The sequence below is a fragment of the Manis javanica genome, chromosome 3 (assembly GCF_040802235.1).
Source record: "Manis javanica isolate MJ-LG chromosome 3, MJ_LKY, whole genome shotgun sequence".
In the NCBI taxonomy this organism is placed as follows: domain Eukaryota; kingdom Metazoa; phylum Chordata; class Mammalia; order Pholidota; family Manidae; genus Manis; species Manis javanica.
In genome coordinates, this window is record NC_133158.1 from 38,571,454 (window position 1) to 38,587,818 (window position 16,365).

A 16,365-nucleotide genomic window follows, 5' to 3' on the forward strand; every position below is an offset into this window, starting at 1 on the left:
GTCTGTTTGGTGACGCCTGTAAGGACCCAGTTAGTGCTGTCAGTGAGCCTATCAGCCACCAAAGGAAGCAGCTCCCTCTACAGTGTGTGCACTGGGCCCTTCAGGAGTAGCCTGTGTTTAACTACCATCGTGACTCTGTGAGGCGATACCGCATCACCCTCACTTCCCAGCTGAGGAGGTCGAGGTGGAGTACCGGCTGACGAGGGCAGTGCTGGAGTCCTCACCTACGCTGCCTTGCCGATGGCCTCTGTGCTGGTCAGAGCTGGGCTGGGCCTTTCCAGCATGTGTTGTCTGGAGATGACCCAGCAGGGAGGCCAGCATGGGGGGGGTGCAGTGCTGGAGGACAGGCCGGCCTGGTGGCCATAGTGGGGGTCAGCCCCTGTGCCTGCTGTGGTAGGACAGGCCCAGGGCAGCCAGCCCAGTGGCTGCACACCCTCCTGGGCTGAGGCTGTGCACGGTGCTGCAGGTGCACAAATGGAACATCCACTGAGCTGCTTCTGTATTCCAAGCACTCTGCCTGCCTTATGCAAGCAGTCCTCCCACAGCTCGTAACAGCTGCTTGCAGAGACTGGGAAACAGGCTCAGTGAGCAGCTGGGCCTGGCTGCTGATGTCACGTAAAGGAGGGGAGGGGCAAGTCCATGACACCTTTCCAAGAAAGGAAGGGGGCCAGGGAGAGGGTGGGACAGGGGTCACAGGGCACTGGGTCTAACTGAGCCTGCCCACCACTGATCCAGGCCTGTGACCAGCCTAGTGAGCCTGGCCCAGAGCCCGCCCAGAGGACAGTCATCCCATCCTGATCTGCCAGACAGCCTTCCTAGGAGCCTAGACAGGTGCTGCCATGCAACACTCCCTGCCCTTTCCATGCTCTCCCACCAGGCCAGCTGCCAGACACCACTGCCCCCAACAGGTCCTGGGTCAGAAGGCACACAACCAGCCAGCCCGTCACACATGACCCAGGCCTCCCGAGCCCCATGAATGTGCCTCATTTCCACCCACAGAACCACCCTGCACTTTGCTGTCCCTTCCACGTGGCAACGCCTACTCACCAGTGTCATGCTAGGGACACCAGACTCAGCAGCAAAGGGAGGCCGATTGTGAGGGGGGCTCCAGAGCAGCTGAGCCCGGCCTCCTGGTCCCCAGCCATACCCTGAGCTCCCCCACACCTGTCCTCCTGTTGCTCGTGGGCTGGCATGGAGATCCAGAGAAGCTGGGGTCCAGCCGATGTGGGCTTGAGGCAGCGCCGTGTGGTCTGAGCCCCCAGCTCCCCGGGAAGAACAGCCAGGCCCCTGGGAGCCACAGTACCTCGGGCTGGACAGAGCCCAGCCTAGCACTGGGTGTCTGTGGGCACGCCAGGGGCCACTCTCCCCGCTGACGCCTGCTCCAGCTCCCCTAGGGCCCATGTTGTCACTGCACCTGTTTTGCAGGGTGCCTGGAAACGGATTCTCCCCAGTGTCCCCGAAGTGGAAGACTCCACTGATTTCTTCAAGTCGGGGGCCGCATCTGTGGATGTTGTGAGGTAAGGCCAGGAGTGGCAGAGTACCATCCCCAGTGTCTACAGCTATGGCACAAATTCCCCCAAATCTGAGTGGCAAGAAACAATGACCATTGTGTTTGTGGACTGTACAGAATCCAGAAAGGATCCATATATGTAGGCCTCGGCAGCTGCCTCGTATGCCTGCGAGTCAGGGGACTGCCGGGGGCTGGGACAGCCGGGCAGGGATGTCCTCCTCCAAGCTGGCTTCTCACTGCTGTGCCTGGGCCAGGAGGGCTGGTGGTGGCTCAGCTGTCACCTCTGACAGGTGCCCATGTGTTGTGGTCCCAGAGTGGCCACTCTGGAAGTTGGACTTCTAGACAGCAGCCCATGGCTCTGAGAGCTCAGGTGTCAGCAAGCAAGGCAGATGAGGACCCAGCCTGGAAAGTCATATTACGGCACAGCCACTGACCTGATTGGTCTCAGTCATCATGAGCTTGTCCACATTCAAGGGCAGGGGAGGTGGCTGAGACCTGCCCCTCAGTGGGAGGAAGATCAAAAATGTGCAGCTCTGTTTTAAAACTGCTACAAGCCCCATGACCCCAGAGAAAGGCAAGGTGTGTGTGGGGAAGGGGACAGGCAGGTAGAGCCTGTGCAGAATCTGAACAGGACCCCAACAGGCTGTGTGGAAGACGGGAGGGGGACTGGTAAGGGAATTGTGAATGCAATATTTTTTAAATGATGTATAACTTTATGTAAAGTGAAATGCACAGATCTTTTTCTTAGAAACTTCTATGCACCTTTTATTTTTTTACTTTTAAATTGAAGTTCAGTTGACATATAATATGTCAAACAGCATAGTGTTCTGACAATTATATACATTTACAAAATGCTCACCACAGTAGCAGTTATGGTCTGACACAATTCAGAAGTTATTATAATACTATTAACTATAATCCCTGTGCTGTACTTTTCATGTCTGGAAATGCACAGACCTTATGAGGATAGTTTGGTAAGCTTTGATTTACATGGGTAACCCATGCAAGTTGTATTATTGATATCATATGTAATATATATTATTTATATGATATACATATTTCACTATATCGAGTGTTATATACATTTGATATAACATGTTATACCCTAATCAAAACATAGACACCAGCCTCACCGAGAGGTTCAGCCCCTTCCAAGCCAGTGACCCCCACCTCATGGATGATCTGTCACCTTGTTTACTGTTGCCAAGATTACTTCTTCCTCAACTTCATATAACTTTTCCTGCTTGCCATTTAACAGTGGTAAGTTCTCATTCATATAAAGGGAAGAATGTGAGATATATTAGAACACCTTTGCTTGCAAGCAACAGTAATTTCATTCCATCTGGTTTAACCGAAAAAGAAAAAAAAGTAAAAAAAAGCCCACAGTAGCTTCTTTAGCTGACTACTCCAAAGGCTTAAATTACATCATTAACATGGTCAGCATCTGTTGCTTCATTTTTGGGCAGGATTTCTCCTCATACTGACAAGATGGCTGCACAACACTCTGGCCTAATTTCTTGTCTTTTCAACATTCCCAGTGACAAGGGGAGTGCTTTTCTGGAAGTTTCCACCTAAGTCCTAGACTTGAATTTGACAGGGTCTGATGGAGTCATGTGCCTCAATAAGAACCAATCACTGGTCAGAGGGAGGCATGCTCTGATTGGCCACCACCAGGTCATGTGCCCACTTTGAGATGACTACATTCAGCACACTTATCTGAGAAGATAGAAGTTAGTTCCCTTGGAAAATGTCAGTGCTGTTGAAAATGGAAAATGGGTATTGTGAAGGCAGAAACAAATTTGTCTACCACATGTGGGGAGAAGTTTCTACTTCAAGAAGGAGCAATGGAAACTCTGTGGAGCTAAAATAGAGAAAATTACATGTGCAAAATTAAGAAGGAAGGGTGTCTTATGAATGCAGTGTGCAGAAGAGTTTCAGAGAAACTCTCAACTGATCTCTGTATTTGGCTCTTCCGGTAGAGTCATAGAGTGGGCAGCACTCATCAGAGGCATGTATGATGAAGAATGGGGTCCAGGGTGGAAAAGGATGTGTGAAATCTAGTCCCTTGTGTATGAAAGGGAAGACTTACATGCTTCCAAGACCTGTGGGGGAAAAAACGAGGAGGCTAACATTTGTAGTCTAGGGTGAGCCAACAAGGCAGCTGCAGTCCGACCAAAGTGGAAAGTCCATCTGAGGCTGAACTGATTAGCACCAAGACAACCTACAGGCCTTTCCCTTATTTTAGTGCGATAATAAAAAGCCTCATGTAAATAGTAATTAGAGGAGGAGTTGCATGCAGTCCCTCTGAGGAGAGGTTCTGGGGAGGATCTCAAGGGGACTGATACAGATGAACAACTGTGAGATCATGAGAACTGGGGATATATATTGTATCAGTTAGTAGTTGCAGTGTAACAAATCACCCCCAAATATAGTGGCTTTAAACACCACCATTTATTTAGTTCATGGTTCTGTGGATCAACAGTTTGGACTGGGCTTATCTGATCTGGGCCAGACTCAGCTGATGCAAGCTGGCCTCACTGAAGTGTCTGCAGAGAATTTCCAGACCAGCTGGGGGCTGGCTGGTCAAGGACGGCCCCTTCAGTGGGTGGTGGTGGCAGGTCCTAGGATGGACAGGGACCTAGAAGAATCATGTCTGTTGCATTTATTAGCCAAAGCAAGTCATGGGGCTATTTAAGCATCAGTGTGGGGAAATGGACTGCACTCCCTCATGGTAGGTGCTATGGTTACATCCCAAGGTCAAGACTATAGAAGGGATGGGGCACTGTGACCAGTTTGGCAACTTACCATATATATAAAAAGGCTGAATTGGGCCTGTGTGCTTGGAAATCCGGGCATTACAGGTCTATAGTGTTTCACTCTGACTTGTTTGTGTGATCAATATGAGGTATAAAATCAATGTTTGTTAAAAAATAATGCTAAGAAGAAGGTCAGACACCCAAGATTATGAGGTCCTGAGGCCAAGCCAGGCCTGCCTAGAGCTTCCCAGCTAAGATTGATGGAGGATACAGAGAAAACAGATTCTCTCTTTTTTTTTTATAGTTAAAGGCATATGTCTTTTTGTTTTTATTATGGTAAAAATTGTATAACATGAGAACTGCCCTCTTAACAAATTTTAAGTGTACTTTACAGAATCATTAACTATAGCAAAATGTTAACAATAAAGTACAGTGGGTCTCTAAAACTTTCTCATCTTTCATAACAGAAACTTTATATACACTGAGCAGCAATTCCCCATTTCTCCCTATCCCCACCCATTCTACTTTCTGTCGAATTTGACTACTTTAGATACATCAGATAAGTGAAATCACAGTATTCTTCTGGGACTGGCTTGTTCCACTGAGCATAATGTCCTCAAGGTCCATCCATGTGGCAGCATTTGACAGAATTTCCTTCTTTTTTAAGACTGAATAATACTCCATTGCGTGTACACACCACTTTTTCTTTATCTGTTCATGTGGTAACAGATATTTAGGTTGTTTTCTCCTTTTGGCTATAGTGAGCCATGAACATGGGAGTACAGATATCTCTGAGATCCTGATTTCAACTCTTTTGGAGAAATCCCAGAAGTGGACTTTCTAGATCATAGGGTAGTTCTATTTTTAATGTTTTGAGCAACCTCCATCCTGTGCTCTGTAGTGACTGCACTATTTTACATTCCTACCTACAGCACACAAGGCTCCCTCACATCCTCACCAGCACCTTTTTAAAAATAATGACCAACCTCATAGTTGTGAGGTGTTATCTCATTGCAGCTTTGACTTACATTTCCCTGATGATTAGTGATTCTGAGCATCTTTTCATATACCTGCTGACCATTTATATGTATTCTTTGTAGAAATGTTTCTTCAAGTCTTTTATTTATTTTCAAATTGGATTACATGGGTTTTTTTTACTACTGAGTTGCAGGAGTTTTTGTATTTTTTGGATATTAACCCCTTATCAGATATATGGTTTGCAAATATTTTCTCCCATTCTGTAGCTTGCTTTCTAACTCTGTTAATTGTTTCCCTTGCTGTGTAGAAGCTTTTTAGTTTGATATAGTCCTGCTTGTCTATTTTTCTTTTGTTGCCCATAATTTTTGTGTAATGTCCAAGAAATCATGGCCAAAACCAATTTCACAAAGCTTTCTTCCTGTGTTTTCTTCTAGGACTTTTACAATTTCAAGTCTTTTGTTTAAATCTTTAATCCATTTTTGTGAGTTGATTTTTGTATGATGTGAGATAAGGGTCCAATTTCATTCTTTTGCACATGGATATCCAGTTTTCTTGACATCATTTGTGGAAGAGACTATCTTTTTCCCATGTGTACTCTTGTCACCCTTGTCAAAGAACAAATGGACCATGGATTTATGTCGGGGCTTTCCATTCTGTTCAGTGGGTCTATACGTCCGTCTTTATGTCCGTGCCATACTGTTTTGATTACTACAGTTTTGTAACATTTTGAAACCAGGAAGAATGAGGCCTCCAGCTTTGTTCTTCCTCAAGATTGTTTTGGCTCTTCAGAGTCTTTTGTGATTCCATATGAATTTTAGGGTTATTTTTTCTGTTCCTGTAAAAAATGTGATTGGGATTTTGATAAATATTTCTTTGAATCTGTAACTCTGTTTTCATTTATTTGTGTCTTTTTTAATTGCTTTCAGCAATATTTTGTACTTTTCAGTGTGTTAGTTGCTATATCTCCTTGGTAACTTTGTTCCAAAGTATTTTATTCTTTTTAATGTTATTGTAAATGGGATTCTTTTCTTACCTTTTCAGATTGCTTATTTATAGTGTATACATGCAACTGATTTTGTATGTTGTTTTTGTTTCTGGGATTTTACTGAATTTGTTTACTGATTTTAATAGTATTTTGGTGGAATTTTAGAGTTTTCAATATATCTATAAGATCATATTATTGCAGAGGTAATTTTACATCATCCTTTCTAATTTTGATGCCATTTATTTATTTGTGCATAATTGATCTGATCTGACTAGGAATTCCATTACTAGGTTGAATACAATTGGCTAGAGTAGGATCCTTGTCTTTGTCCTGATCTTAGAGGAAAAGCTTTGAGTCTTTCACCATTATGATAGCTATGGGCTTCTCATATATGGCCATTATGATGTTAAGGTAATTTTCTTCTATTCCTAGTTTGTTGGGTTTGTTGAGTGTTTTATTATGAAAGGTGTTGAATCTTGTCAAATGTTTTCCTACATTTATTGAGATGACCATGTAACTTTTACTCTTCACACTATTAAGGTGGTGTATCACATTTATTGATTTGCAAACCTTGAACCAAGCTTGCATCCAAAGGATGAATTCTACTTGGTCATGGTATGATCTTTTAAATGTGTGATTAAATTTGATTTTCCAGAATTTTGTTGATAATTTTTGCATTAATATTTATCAGAGATATTGGCTTGTAGTTTTCTCTTCTTAGGGTATCCTTATTTGGCTTAGGTATCAGGTAGTGCTGGCCCTGTAAAGTGAGTTTGGGAGTATTCCCACCTCTTCAGTTTTTTGGAAGAGTTTGAGAGGGGTTGGCATTAATTCTTCTATAAGTATTTGGTAGAATTTGTCACAGAAACCATTTGGTCCTGGAATTTTCCTTATTGGGAGGTTTTTGATTACTGATTCAATCTCCTTATTGCAGGTCTATTCAGATTTTCTTCATAATTCAGTCTTGGTAGGTTGCATATTTCAAAGAACTTATCCATTTCTTCTAGGATATCCAATTTGTTAATGTATAATTGCTCATAGTAACCTCTTCTGATCCTTTGTATTTCTGTGGAATCAGTCATAATGTCTCTTCCATGTATGATTTTATTTATTTGAGTTTTCTCTTTTTTCTTAGTCTAATAAATGGTTTGTCAATTGTGTTCATCTTTCAAAAAAACAGCTCAGTTTTGTTGATCTTTACTATTGTTTTTACTCTAGTCTTTATTTCATTTATTTCTGCTCTGATCTTTGTTATTTCCTTAATTTTGCTAACTTTGGGCTTAGTTTGTCCTTGTTCTTGTTCCTTGATGTGTAAAGACAGGTTGTTTATTTCAGATTTTTTTTTCTTAAAATAGGTATTTATCACCATAAACTTCCCTCTAAGAACTCTTTTGTTGGGTCCTTAAGCTTTGTTATGTTGTGTTTCCATGTTCATTTGTTCCAAGACATTTTTTTATTTCCCTGTTGATTTCTTCTTTGACACATTGTTTATGAGTGTACATTTTTAAATATGCATATTCAATAGACACATTTTTGTTTAACACACATTTTTATGAATTCTCGCATTTTTCTCCAGTTATTGATTTCTAGTTTCATGCCATCTTTCAGAAAAGATGCTTGGCATGATTTCAATCTTCTTAAATTTATTAAGACTTGTTTTGTGAACTAACTTATGATTATCCTGAGGAGTGTTCCATATGCTCTTAAGAGGAATTTGTATTCTGCTGCTATTAGATGGAATATTCTGCATAGGTATGTTAGGCCACTTGGTCTAAAGTGTTATTTAAGTCCTGTGTTTGTTTATTAATCTGCTGTGTGAGTGCTAAATGCATTATAGAAAGTGGGGTATTTAGATCTCCAATTTTTTTATGGTTTTATGTAGTACTTTTTATTTTTTATTTTTGGTATCATTAATATACAATTACATGAACAGCATTGTGGTTACTAGATTCTCTCCATTATCAAGTCTCTACCACATACCCCATTACAGTCACTGTCCATCAGCATAGTAAGATGCTATAGAGTCACTACTTGTCCTCTCTGTGCTATACTGCCTTCCCCGTGCCACCTCCCTACATTATGTATGCTAATCATAATGTCCCTTATTCCCCTTCTCCCTCCCTTCCCACCCATCCTCCCCAGTCCCTTTCCCTTTGGTAACTGTTAGTCCATTCTTGGGTTCTGTGAGTCTGCTGCTGTTTTGTTCCTTCAGTTTTTGCTTTGTTCTTCTGCTCCACAGATGAGTGAAATCATTTGGTACTTGTCTTTCTCCGCTGACTTATTTCACTGAGCATAATACCCTCTAGTTCCATCCATGTTGCTGCAAATGGTAGGATTTGTTTTCTTCTTATGGCTCAATAATATTCCATGGTGTAAATGTACCACATCTTCTTTATCCATTCATCTACTGATGGACACTTAGGTTGCTTCTATTTCTTGGCTATTGTAAACAGTGCTGTGATAAACATAGGGGTGCATATGTCTTTTTGAAACTCGGATCCTGCATTCTTAGGGTAAATTCCTAGGAGTGGAATTCCTGGGTCAAATGGTATTTCTATTTTTAGTTCTTTGAGGAACCTCCACACTGCTTTCCACAATGGTTGAACTAATTTACATTCCCACCAGCAGTGTAGGAGGGTTCCCCTTTCTCCACATCCTAGCCAGCATTTGTTGTTGTTTGTCTTTTGGATGGTGGCCATCCTAAGTGGCTTGAGGTGATATCTCATTGTGATTTAGATCTCCAATTTTTATGAAGATATTTTCCCTTTTGTTCTCTTAATTTTTGGTTCATATATTTAAGTGGTCTAATCTTAGTGCATGTATATTTATAGTTTTTATAACTTCCTGGTGAATTTGCCCTTCTGTCATTATGCAATGTCCTTCTTTTTCTTTTGTGACAGTTTTTGTCTTAAAAATCTGTTCTGTCTAATATATGTATGGCTGCCCCTGCTCTCTTTTGGGTACTGTCTGTGTGGAATATACTTTCCATCCTTTCATTTTCAGCCTGTGTGAGTCCTTAGCTATCCAGAGAGTCTCTTTTACACAGTGTATAGTTATTTCTTCTTTCTTATTCATCCAGCAACTCTATCTTTTGATTGTGAAGCTTTATCCATTTTCACATAAAGAATTATTGACAAGGAAGGACTACTATTGGCATTAAAAAAAACCATTTCTGTTTGTCTTATAGGTCTTTTGTCCCTATTTTCCTCTCTAGCTGTCTTCCTTTTTGTTTTTTTGGTAGTGGCATTCTTTGATTTACTTTTCACTCTTTTTTGTTTATCTTCCATAGGTATTTTCTTTGTAGTCACCATGGGGTTTACATAAAACAATCTATTTTTTTTATGTTTCTATGCTCTTTTTCTTTCTTTTTTCTTTTGTTATCATTAATCTACAATTACATGCAGAACATTATGTTTACTAGGCCTCCCCCTTCACCAAGTCCCTCCCACAATTCCCATTACAGTCACTGTCCATCAGCGTAGTAAGATGCTGTAGAATCACTACTTGTCTTCTATTTTAAGCTGATAACATATGAAGTTTTATTTTATACAAAACTCTACACTTTTACTTCTTCCTCCCACACTTTGTGTTATTGATTAAATAAATTACATGTTGCTATGTTGTGTGTCTATTAACATATTTTACAGAGTTATTTTTTATTCTTTTGTCTTCTAAGTTCTCTACTGCTATTAAAACTTGTTAATGTGCCACCATTACAGTATTTCAGTTCTGTGTATTTGTGTGTGTGTGTGTGTGTGTGTATATATATACACACACACACACCCAATAACATCTTTTCATTTCAACCTGAAGGACTCCTTTTAGCATTTCTTGTTAGAAGTTCTCTTGGTGGTAAACTGCAAATTTTCCATTTTGGAGGAAGTCTTTATCTCTTATTCATTTTTAAAAGATAGTTTTTCTGGTTTTATTATTCTTGATTGGCAGGGTTTTTTTCTTTCAGCACTTTGATACCATCCCATCCTTTCTTGCTTGCAATGTTTCTGATAGAAATCTACTGATACTCTTGTGTTTTCTTATATGTGATGGGTTGCTTTTCTCTTTCTGCTTTCAAAATTCTCTCTTTGACTTTTGAGAATTTGATTACAATTTCTTCATGTGGATTTCATGTGGTTCATCTTATTTGGGAATTACTTGGCTTTTAAAATCTGGTTGTCTGATTCCTTTCCTAGATTTGGGACATTTCTGGCCATTATTTCTTTAAATAATCTTTCTGCTCCTTCTTTCTTTTTTCTCCTGAAACTCCCATAATGTGTATATTGCTCTGTTTGATAATCTCCCTTAAGACCTTTTGCCTTTATTCCCTCTTTTAAATAATTTTTCTTTTTGCTATACAGACTTGATAATTTCAAATGATCTGTCTACAAGTTCACTGATTCTGTCTTCTGCTTGAACCCATCTGGTGAATTATTCACTTCAGCTATTTCAGTCTTCCAGCCCAACATTTCTGTTTGTTTCTTTTTATGTTTTCAGTTTTTTTGCTGAAACTCTCATTTTGTTCATGCATCATCTTCCTGAGTTCACTGAACATATTTATGTTAGTCATTTTCAACTCATTGTTAAGTAATTCATGTATCTCTGTTTCTTCTGGAAACAGAAGAATTTCTGGAGCTTTATTTTAATTGGACTCTTTCTTCATGTTCCTTGTAACTTTGTGTTGGTACTTATGCATTTGAAAAACAAATAGCCTCTCCCAGTCATTATAGACTTGCTTTGTGCAGTGGAAGACTGTCACCAACCAGTCTGGCTAGAAATTCTAGAGGCTTCTCCAACCTTTTTTGTGGATGTATCTTCTCTGGACTTGTGCACATAGATTCCTAATTAGATGGATTCGCTGGGTTTTTTTTAGGAGCTCATAGCTGTTCCCTCTGGTCTACTGTATCACAGGTCTTCTGAGACAGCAGCATTGTCCTTGCTCTCTTTCTTCCTCAGTATCCCCCAATATCTAGTGTATTCAGGGTCCTATCAGCACCCAGAGTTGGGCTAAACTGAAACCTGTCCCTTGGGAAATCCCCTAAAAACTTTAGAATATTTGACACACATTTCACTCTTCCCTTTCTCACTGAAGGAGAGGTTGCAGGGATGTATTGCCCCCCATATCCTGTGCCAGGGGGCACGTGGGAACAGCACATCACCCAGCTGCTTTGTTCTCAGCTCAGTAAGTCAGGTCCCATCAGCACTTGAGGCCAGTGAGACAGAAGCTGGTCCCTTGGATGGCCCTCCCCAGAGGTCAGAATATTGGAAATATGGTCCAGTCTTCTCTTTTCCTCCCCAGAAAGAAACTGGGAGCTTGGAACTTCCTCCCCCTTACATGTTGCTGGGCCAGGAGGCAGGAACCATGGCAAGAAGTGTAAATTTTCCTACTGGCTTCAGTGCAGCTGGTCCTACAATTCCAGTAGACTTTTTAACTGTTTCTCATAAAGGGGCTTAGCCCATGTTTTGTTGAATCGTTGTTTCTTTGAGAGGAGGAAGGGTCTGGAGTTTCTATTCTGCCATCTCATTAATGTTACTCTGAAAGCATCAAGAAAGCTGATCCTTCACCTTCTATTCTGCTTCCATCATTTACACCCACACAAGTCATCCCAAGGCATAAGGAAACAAGTGCCCTGATGGGAACAAACACCCAGCTCATGAGCGGGATGACCCTCATCCTCCTGAACTGGCTGAATTTGGCCTGTGATTCTGGACTGGAATACCAGAAGATGTCCTAATTCAAAAATAAGGGGGAGGTAGCAGAGGAGAAGGAGAAGAAATTAAGGTGGATTATTCAATTTATGTACTAAAGAACTTGTATGACTAGCATGCTTCTCAAATACAGTGTTAAAAATAAAAGTAACAAACATAGGATGTACCCCAGTTCTTACTTGGGCAGGGTGTCTAGGTGGGTAGCTCATCAGAGACCCGGTGTGTCAGCCAAGGTCCCTACAGGACGTGGGTGGCACAGTCTAGCTAGACAACTGAGAGTTTAATGAAGGGTTTATATACAAGGAATGAAGCAGGGAGACAAACAAGTGATGTCAAGACACCTTGGGATTCTCAAGAGCTGGGAGCCTGGGCCTGAAGGAGCAAGAAGAAGGAACTGGAGCCTGAGCATCTGGAGCTGTTGGAGAGGGTGGTATGATGGAGCTGAGACCATGCCAGTGGAAATGCAGCCCCATGAATCAGCAGTGTGGAGCACAGGGATAAAAGCCCCATCCTCTCTTTTATCTTCTAATCTACCTGTGTCTCCTACTAGGCAAATGAAAAACAAGATGCCCAAAGGCAAGAGAGATTTATTGACCTAGTCCATGAAATCCAGCTTCCGGGATACAGAGCTCTGTTGAATCTTTTATTAATATTCATTGCCTCTTGCAACTTTTTTTTATTTAAAGTCTATTTTGACAAGAACATAGCCACCCAGCTCTTTTGGTTATTATTTGCATCCTTTCATTTTTTGATCTTTTCATTTTCAATCTTTTTGTGTACTTATATCTAAACTGAACCTCTTGTAGCATATGGGTGGATGCTGTTTTTTATCCAATTTTCCTATCTATGTTTTTAGTAGGAGAGTTTAATCCATTTCCACTTAGCCAGATTATTAATAAAGATTTACTTCTGATATTTACCTATTTGTTTTCTGTATGTCTTTCATGATTTTTATTCCTCAGCTTCTCTATTATGGCCTTCTTAAGTTTTTTGGTAGTACACCACTTTGGTTCATTCTTTTTAGTTATTTATTCATTATCTTGAACATAACAATTAATATCTTTAACTTACAACAATGTAGTTTGAATAATACCAACTTAGTTTCAATATTATGCAATCAACTCCTCTACATCTCTGTCACTCCCCCTTTATACTGTTATCACAGGTACATCTTTATATATTGTGTACTCATTTAATACAGATTTAAGGGGACTGTTTTATGCATTTGCCTGTTATATAGGAAAAAGTCACAAGCTATACTGAAATATAATCCTGGCTTTCATATTTACTTATGGATTATCTTTAACCAGTGTTCTTTATTTTTTCTTATGGCTTTGAGTTACTGTGTAGTGTCCTTTCATTTCAGCTGGGAAGATGCTCTACAGTTCTTGAAAGGCAAGTCTAGTAATGAACTTCCTCTGCTTTTGTTTATTTGTAAAATGCCTTAATTTTTATTTCATTCTTAAAAGATAGTTTTAACAGATACAGAATTCTTGGATGGCAATTTTTTTTCTTTCAGGACTTTAAACATGTCATCCCACTGCCTTCTGGCACTCATGGTTTTTGAGGGGAAATCGGCTTTTAATCGTATTGAGGATCCTTTGTATGTGATGAATTGCTTCTCTCTTACTGCTTCCCCAATTCCTTCTTTGTCTTTAGGTTTCAACAAGTTGACTGTAATGTGACTCTTCCTGAGTTTACCCTGCTTGTAATTCATTAAGATTCTTGGATGTGTATATTCATGTGTTTCCTCCAGTTTGCAAATCTGGGGGCTATTATTTCTTCCAATTTCTTTCTGTTCCTTTCCATCTCTCTTCCCTGGAACTTCTAGAATGTTGATATGTTTGATGAAGTCACACAGATCCCTCAGGCTCTTATCATTTTTATTTATTTGTTTATTTATTTGTTTATTTATTTTCTCTTCATACTAGATAATTTCAAGCTCATCCTCCATTCTTCTGCTGTTCAAATCTGCTGTTAAACCCCTCTAATGAGTTTTCATTTCAGTTATTATCAGCTTGAGAATTTGTATGGTTTGTTATTATAATTTCTATCTCTTCATTCATATTCTCATTTTTTCCATATATCACTTCCCTAGTTTCCTTTAGTTCTTTGTCCATGGTTTCTTTAGGTCACAGAACATGTTTAAGACAGTTTGATTTAACATCTTTAACCAATAATTCCAATATCTGATCCTCCTCAGGGATAATTTCTTTCAAATTTTTTTCTCATGTAAATGCTCTAGACTTGCCTCTTTGTATGATTTGCATTTTTGTTGTTGTTGTTGAAAACTGGATATTTTCAGTGTTCTGTTGTGGTAATTCTAAAATCTAATTCTCACACTCTGAGGGTTGCTAAATCTTGCTTGTTGAAGGCTAGAGCCATCCATTTGTGATTTTTCCAAACATTTTTTCCCAAAATGTGTATTCCTTGTTGTGCATAGTCTTGAGTTCCTCTTCTGCTAGCTCTGCAGCCAGACAGCATCCTAGCAAGGGTTTTCATAAGTGTCTCACTCCCGAAAGGGGAGAAGGTTGTTGCCCCTTAAAATCTCCTAGAAGCAGCTTCAGCTTGTGGGCATTGAAACAACAGCCACCAGCCTGCGCTGGTCCCTTGGTGGTTAAAAGAAGTCTCCGTGCTCAGAAGACCCAGTCCAGATATACTGAGGACAAGGGCCTTATTGCCCACCCTAGCTCCAGCCAGCTATACCAGGGATGAGGCCCGCTGTCTCCGCTGTTCCCTGCCACAGGGATGGAGGATCATAACTCATGAAAGGCTGTAATTAACTGACATCTGTCAGCCTTTCTGTATTTTCTCCCATGGGTGTTGGAAGTATTTGACTAAACACTTGAGTTCCAAAACATTCGGTTCAGAAGTTCTTACCAGTTAGTTGTTTAAAAATGGAGGAATGGATTCTTGCAGTTTTCTACTCTATAATTTCTGTCTACACATCAGCTTTTATTTCTTTTGAGTAAATACCTAATGGTGAAATGGGAAGTTTTTAAGAAACTGACAAACTGCTTCCCAAAGTGGTTTCCAGCCCCACTAGTAGTATAGAAGAGTCCAGTCACACCACATCTTTACCAATAATTGGTATGTCAGTCTTATAACTTTTAGATGCTCTAGTGAGTATGCAAACATATCTCAGTGTGGCTTTAATTTACATTTCCCTAATGACTAGTGATGTCAAACATCTTTTCATATACTTATTTGTCATCCATATTTCTTCTTTGCTGAAGCATCTGTCCAATCTCTTGCCATTTTTACTTGGATTGGTTTTTTCTTAGTATTGAGTTTGAGAGTTTTTCATATATTCTGAATACAAGTCCTTTATCAGTATGTGATTTGGACATATTTTCTCCCAAACTGTGGCTTATCTTTTCATTCTTTTAACAATGTCTTTTGAAGATTATTAGTATTTTATTTTTTATTATTATTAACAGTTAGATTGTCTCATTTACTCATCAAAAAGTACTAGAGGAGCTATTATTATTCAGATTTTGCATGTGAAGAAACTAAGGCGAAGAGTTGTTGGTTACTTGCCCAAGGTCACAAAGTAGTAAGTGGTGGAGCCGGAACTTGAAAGTAGGCCCTTCTGATTCCAGGGACTGGGATCCTAACTCCAATTCTAGGTTAACATTTACACTTTGGCTACTGAGATGAAGGTCTCTTCTGCGCCCTCCTGCGCCCCTCCTGCCCCTCCTGCCCTTGGCTTGTCTTAAGGCCTCCTGCTCCCTGGAGTTGGGGTGCAGACAACTTGCACCCCTGGGCCTGTGACTGCAGGGCTAGGTTTCCAGAGTGGGGAGCCCTCAGAGTCCGCCACCCTCTCCTTCCGGAGTTAGGGTCGATATTAGGGGGCGGCCAGAGCCCACGGCTGGGAGCCAGACCAGTGCCTACTTGTAATAATTTTGTAATAAAAAGTTCTTCCTAGAGCAAAAAAAAAAAAATGTATCTGGCCCCATCTCCCCTGCTGCGAGAATGATGTGGATCTGCTGAGCCTCTTCCTGTGCTCCCACTTTCCATCTTCTTTCCTGCAGACTGGTCGAGGAAGTGAAGGAGCTGTGTGATGGCCTGGAATTAGAGAACGAAGATGTTTACATGGCAACCACCTTTGGGGACTTCATCCAATTGTTAGTGAGGAAGCTGAGGGGGGAAGACAGAGAGAGCGAGTGCATCATTGACTATGTGAGTCCCAGGCCCCTCCGCGTGGGTACAGCCTGCCGATCCTCAGCATCCACACCCGTGGACCCACAGTGACACCCGGGGAAGCCAGGATCCCCAGGCCCACCCTGCAGTGTCCCAGCCTCTCTTTGACAACTCCTGATGGTCTGAGGATGCCAGAGCAGTAGGACAGACTCAACACAGGAAATTGCCCAAGGTTCAGTATATTCTGAGTCCCAAGACATGAGACCAGGATATTAAGAAGGGTCTTTGAC

General features: G+C 40.9%; 1 protein-coding gene across 1 annotated transcript in view; it reads left to right on the plus strand.

Moving 5' to 3' along the window:
* ALDH1L1 (aldehyde dehydrogenase 1 family member L1) overlaps nucleotides 1-16,365 on the plus strand; it is a 60,457-nt gene that overhangs the window by 15,151 nt on the left and 28,941 nt on the right. The window contains exons 9-10 of the mRNA XM_017641609.3: nucleotides 1,426-1,517; nucleotides 15,967-16,114. Coding sequence (XP_017497098.3) covers nucleotides 1,426-1,517; nucleotides 15,967-16,114 — 240 coding nt within the window. The remainder of the gene's footprint in view (nucleotides 1-1,425; nucleotides 1,518-15,966; nucleotides 16,115-16,365) is intronic.